This window comes from Sapajus apella, unplaced genomic scaffold, assembly GCF_009761245.1.
Source record: "Sapajus apella isolate SASKATOON/1434 unplaced genomic scaffold, GSC_monkey_1.0 scaffold86, whole genome shotgun sequence".
Lineage (NCBI taxonomy): Eukaryota > Metazoa > Chordata > Mammalia > Primates > Cebidae > Sapajus > Sapajus apella.
This window is the reverse complement of record NW_022437026.1, coordinates 1,642,783-1,648,782: the sequence shown is the minus strand read 5'-3', so window position 1 is coordinate 1,648,782 and position 6,000 is coordinate 1,642,783. Positions and strand designations below refer to the sequence as shown.

The 6,000-nt window shown below is 41.2% G+C and overlaps 1 protein-coding gene across 1 annotated transcript in view; it reads left to right on the top strand.

The window, feature by feature from the left end:
• The first annotated feature begins 1,108 nt into the window (after positions 1-1,108).
• KDM5A (lysine demethylase 5A) overlaps positions 1,109-6,000 on the top strand; it is a 95,929-nt gene continuing 91,037 nt past the window's right edge. Inside the window, exons 1-2 of the mRNA XM_032254393.1 lie at positions 1,109-1,483; positions 4,618-4,695. Of these exons, the coding sequence (XP_032110284.1) occupies positions 1,319-1,483; positions 4,618-4,695 (243 nt within the window). The 5' untranslated portion in view covers positions 1,109-1,318. The remainder of the gene's footprint in view (positions 1,484-4,617; positions 4,696-6,000) is intronic.

The window sequence follows — 6,000 nt, the reverse complement described above, 5'->3', positions numbered from 1 at the left end:
ATGGTATACTAAAGTCACTACAAAAACTTCTGTAGGTTATATGGGGAGGCATGAAGCTGGAGAGTGAGGCAGCAAATCAGCAATTAAAAAAGTTTGCAGTTGTTTAGTTTGGAGCTGAAAAGTGACAAGATAAATTCTGGATTTTAGACAAAAGCAATCCAACTTGTGAATGGAGAAGGATTTGAGAGGAGAAAAGAAATGAGCTGCTGTCAGTTCAGAGTATTTAAATGAGGATACTGGTAATGAGGACGGAGAGACATATGATTATACTTAGGAAGTGAGAGTAAAAGAATTAGGATTATTTCTTGATTTTCTTTTTGCTCAGACAACTGAGTAGATGTAGTCCTTAATAGAAACCAGGAACACTGAAGAAATAGTGGAGAACAATTTCTTTGAGTTATTAAAGTGAGATGTCCTGTAGGTAGCTAGACGTACTGGCTTGTAACTCAGGACAGCTGCCGCGTCCTGTGTAAAAGGAAAAGCTATTCCTGGATGATGTCTAAAGCCAGATGACAGGATTTAGGGGATGGGTTAGACCTGCACTTGTTTTACTGGAGAAGAGGCGGGTATAAAGTGGCAGGGTGACATTACTGTAAGATATCTGCATTCAAAGGGCTAAAAAGAGACAAAATGCTGGAAAGGCTACTTGTTATAAACGCAGCCGGGCACGTTAAAACAAATCACGCAGCACAGGCAGCTAGTCTGGGTGGCTGAGGTTAGACCCGGCGTGTTTTCGAGTGCACACATACACAAAAAGGAAAGGGCCCCTCCTCACCGGAAGCACAACCTCTGCCCTCTGGGGCATTACACATTCCTCCGCGCCGGAAGAATTCGTCGCGCTGCGCCACGCCTCGCCTCGCCCAGTCGGCTTCCCTCTACCGTAACACTCGTGAAGGAGAGATCGTGCCCCTCCCCAACCCCCTACCAAGAGCAAGCCGTGTGGAGTCGTTGGACTGGGCTGAACTTTGGCAGGCAAGGAGAGAAGCAGCCACACTGGGCTGCCGGGCAAGAAAGGAAGAAGGAAGGGTCAGACAGACAGGCTTCGCGCCGCTGCGGAAGGATTCTGTTTCCTGCAGGGGGCGGAGGGATTTGACAGCACGATAACTTCCGGAAAAGTCCTGAACCTCAGAGGAAAAGCCCTGCGAGAAACAATAACAAACGGGAGGAGGAAGCGATTCTCGGGTTTCTGTGTTGAACAGTTCTCGTCCGCGAAGATGCGCTTCGGCCCGTGTCAGGGGACGTGAACAAACTCAGTGGGCTTCAGCCAGCTTCTCTCCACCTGTTCCCCACGGGGACCACCCCCCCCCCGGCCGTTGCAATGGCGGGCGTGGGGCCGGGGGGCTACGCGGCGGAGTTCGTGCCACCCCCAGAGTGCCCTGTCTTTGAGCCGAGCTGGGAGGAGTTCACAGATCCTCTCAGCTTTATCGGTCGCATCCGGCCTTTGGCGGAGAAAACCGGCATCTGCAAAATTCGGCCGCCCAAGGTACCTCAGTCTGTGAAGAGAGAGCGGGAGAAGGAAGAATGGGGGAGTCCATACCCTGGGTTTAGCCTTACTTTTCTGGTCCTTCTGTTCTTTTGTATGTACTCTCCCTGTTTTGCGACCACTGGAGGCTGTTTCTGGATGTTTTTGCCACGGTTTCTTTTGTGGTCTTATGTAGACACATCTGAACGCGAGAAAGTGGTGTCTCTGGGCCTCTTCCGCCTAGAACTTGGGAACTGATACTTTTCTCAGCTGTGGGCAAGGGTAACGAAAGGCTTTAGGCCTTTCGTTGAGCAAAATGGTGTTTAAAGTACAGTATTATGACATGACATATTCTTCCCTCACGTATCTTCATTATGGTTTGATAGTCGGCTATCTCTTTATTCAAGACCTGCTTGGATCAAATAATTTGCAGGCCTTATCTCAGGGTTAGGGTTTCTCAAAAGGTAATCTGAGCTTTAGTCCCCCAGGATGGTATCGCTAGACAACAACTCCAGACTAATTATGGCTGCAGTGAAAAGTCTTACCGGGGAGAAGAGAAGGAGCAGCAATTATTCTAAAATTTAGAGGTTTATGAAGAATTGGTCTATAATGGAGGTGGAAGGAAATGTTGAAATCTCTTGACATAGGGAACTAAACATCAACGATTTTAGAATCAGTTATTGCAGGTAATTAGGTTTGCCTGTAAGGTTAATTATAATCTCGCCTTTGAGGTAAGGAAAGCAGACACTATCCCTTGTGTGGAGGGAATTAATGCCCCAAGAGGTTGAGTCAAAGTGCTCAAGGTCAAAAGGTGTTTTTCTGTACCCATTAGACCAAGTGCTTTTTAAATGACGTAGCTGGACCACTTGCACCAGGGTCAACTGGATACTTGTTTAAATGCAGATTTCTAGGCTTCTGGTTGTGGAAGTTTCTGCTTTTCTAGCAACTAATCTTAGATGATTCTTCATGTAAGTTGAGGTTTTTGAACCATCGCTTTAGTCATTGCTTCTTGAAGACATTTTGCTTTATGTTTGCAAGTCTGGATTAGTTAAAACACCAAATGTGAGATCTTGGGCAAGTAGCAGAGTATACTTTGAACCTAGATCAGTTTTTCTGATTCTAAAACAGACATAATGCCCTCACTATGTTGAATGAATTTGTTTAAGGTTATAGGCTATTCATTTCAAGCAGAGGATTAACAAATAATTGCTGTGATATGCAATGCCATCCTCCAAAAACTTCCAATTAACCCTTTTTCTATCATAATGACCTAATGTTAATATCTTAAGCATTGAAGGTTTTCCTAAATCATGTTTTAATCTACTCTTGAATTTATTCATTAGAAATTCTATTCAAGGTTATTCGATTTAAAAAAAAAAGTTTTTTTTTTTTTTTAACTTAAAAAATGCTGGAAGCTGAAATAATGCTTTTTGTTGAAAATAAATCTTGTTTACACTCGGAATCTAATTTTAGTATTGGTAGTTTCTTTAGTTTCCAAGGTAAGGGTTTTGTTTTGTTTTTTTCTACTTCTCACTTTTTAAAATAGGTTTACTACTATTTAGGCCAAATCAAACTATGTTCTTTAAACCCCAATGTGAAATATGCTATCTCATTTTAGTTATATCACAATCTGAAAATTGTCCTTGTTTTGTGTGTTTGCTTACTTTTTTTTTTTTTTTTTTTAAGGGTTTCCAGAAGGTGGGCTTTGAACAAAACACCTGTGTAACATAAAGTGCTCTGTCACATTACACATAAATTTAAAAAATTGTTTAAATAAATAAGTTCTTTTTCAAAGTTTCTTTTTAATCTTTAATTTTACCCTTTTTAAAAAATATTTTTATTTCTTTGAGATGGACTTTCACTCTTGTTGCCCAGGCTGGAGCACAATGACGTGATCTTGGCTCACTGCAACCTCCTGACTCCTGGGTTCAAGCAGTTCTGCCTCAACCTCCCAGGTAGCTGGGATTACAGGCGTGCACCACCATGCCCACCTAATTTTGTATTTTTAGTAGAGACATGGCTTCTCCATGTTGGTCAGGCTGAACTCCTAACCTCAGGTGATCTGCCCGCCTTGGCCTCTCTAAGTGCTGGGATTACAGGTGTGAGCCACTGCACCCTGCCCCTTTTTTGTTTAAAAAAATTTTTTTTTTTTTTTCATTTTGGTAAACCTGTATGTTTACTAGACACTGCTTTGTGGTACATGACCTCAGTGAATTTCACTTGAGTAACTTCGGAAAGCATAAAATTGTGGGATATAAATAGTGGGAGTGGTTTGAAGAGGATTGCTTCTCTGAGCAATACAGGTTGAGTGTCCCTACTTTAAAAATTCCAGATCCACCCCCTTATAGTAGATTCATAGTGAGCTAAAAAAAAAAAAAAAAATTCCAAATCCAAAATGCTCTGAAATCTGAAACCAGGTTACCCTGAAACATTATTATTCTTTTTCTTTTATAGGGACAGGTTCTCACTCTGTTGCTTGGGCTGGTCTCAAGCTCCTGGGCTCAAGTGATTCTCCTGCCTCAGCCTCCCAATGTGCTGGGATTGTAGGTGTGAGCTACTGAGCCTAGCTTGAACAGATTATTTTTTTCATTGTATTAATGGTATGTTATATTTTTCTGTTAGCTACTTATGTGGGAATAAGTGTAAGGAAATAATTGTTTATTGGTAGCTTGTAAATGCAGAGTCAGAAATGATGGTGATGCCAGACAACCACAGATTGTCTACACGGGTGGCTGAGATAGTGACACCTTTCCTTTCTGATGGTGGTGTACACATGTATTATGCACCAAATTATTAAAAATATTGTATAAAACTTCCTTTAGTCTACATGTATAACTTTATGTGAAATAAAAGAATTTTGTATTTAGACTTGGGTCTTATCTCCAATATATCTCATTATGTATATGCAGATATTCCAAAATATGGAAAGTGAAATCCAAAACACTTTTCATCCCAAGCATTTCATGTAAGGGGTACTCAACCTGTATTAAAATTACTTTATCTAAAATATTTGCTCATTTTGTTTCTATAATAAAGAAGACTTATAAGTTAGTCTATTATCACCATGATTTGTGGCAAAACCCCCCTTTAAAGAAATAAGTAATGCATTCCTTGCTTACTACCACTGTGTTTTGAAAAAAAAACTTTCTATTTAGGACTGGCAGCCTCCATTCGCCTGTGAAGTAAAAAGCTTTCGTTTCACTCCAAGAGTCCAGCGCCTGAATGAACTTGAGGTAAGTGTTATGTCACCATTTCTTCCTCCTGATTCATTCTTTATTGTTAGGGCTGTAGGTAGAGAACTTTGCGTAGCCTAGAGTTTGTGTTAATTGGTACTGACTGGAATAGTTACTTGATGTTTGGAGGAAGAGTATGCTTTTTAAAAACATTGTGCAAAGTAGTTATGGTTTTTCCATTTAACTGAGATCATGAGAAACTATCTGTAGCTCTGTTTTTCTAGTGGAAATGTTCAGTGCTTAGCTTCAGAGACTTAGAATTCCTAAATTCTACTTTCTCTAGTGTTTCTTACTCTACTAAAATTTTTGTTAATCTCGGAAGATTCTGTCTCCCGTGGTTCTTGGAAAATGGATTTTTAAATCCTATTTTAAAACCCTAGTTTTCAAAGTTTTTTTTCCTTTGTTTTGGTTTTGGTTTTAATGGAACTTTGTCAGGACTGTTAATCTGATTTATTAAGATCTTCCTTTGGCGGGGTGCAGTGGCTCACGCCTGTGATCCTGTCACTTTGGGACGCCAAGGTGAGTGGATCACAAGGTCAGGAGTTTGAGACCACCCTGGGCAATATGGTGGAACCCCATCTCTACTAAAAATACAAAAATTAGCTGGGTATGGTGGTGGGCCCCTGTAGTCCCAGCTACTCGGGAGGCTGAGGCAGGAGAATTGCTTGAACCGGGGAGGTGGAGGTTGCAGTGAGCTGAGATTGCACGCACCACTGCACTCAGCTAGGCAACAGAGTGAGACTGCGTTTCACACACAAAAAAAGATCTTCCTCTAAGTATTACTAATTTATCTTACGTTTTCTAAATAGAAGGCTATGCATTGCTGTTTTTCTTGTCTGCTGATTTTTAGAAGGTTCTTCATTGTGATATGAAAACTTTTAGAGTACAGAAGGAAAATCATTGATAGCAAAGGTTTATTATGTCATTCTGAGTTGTTTTTTTTTCTTTTCCCTCAAAACATTTCTGAGAGTTTACTACATACTTTTTTTTTTTTTTTTTTTTTTGAGGCAGAGTATCGCTTTGTTACCCAGATGAGGGTGTAGTGGTGTGATCTTGGCTCATTGCAACCTCTACCTCTCAGGTTCAAATGATTCTCCTGTCTCAGCCTCCCTAGTAGCTGGGATTACAGTAGCTGGGATTACAGTAGCTGGGATTACAGCCACCATGCCCAGCTAATTTTTGTATTTTTAGTAGAAACGGAGTTTTGCCATTTTGGCCAGGCTGGTCTGGAACTCCAGACCTCAGGTGATCCACCCACCTCAGCCTCCCACAGTGCTGGGATTATAGGCGTGAGCCACCGTGCCT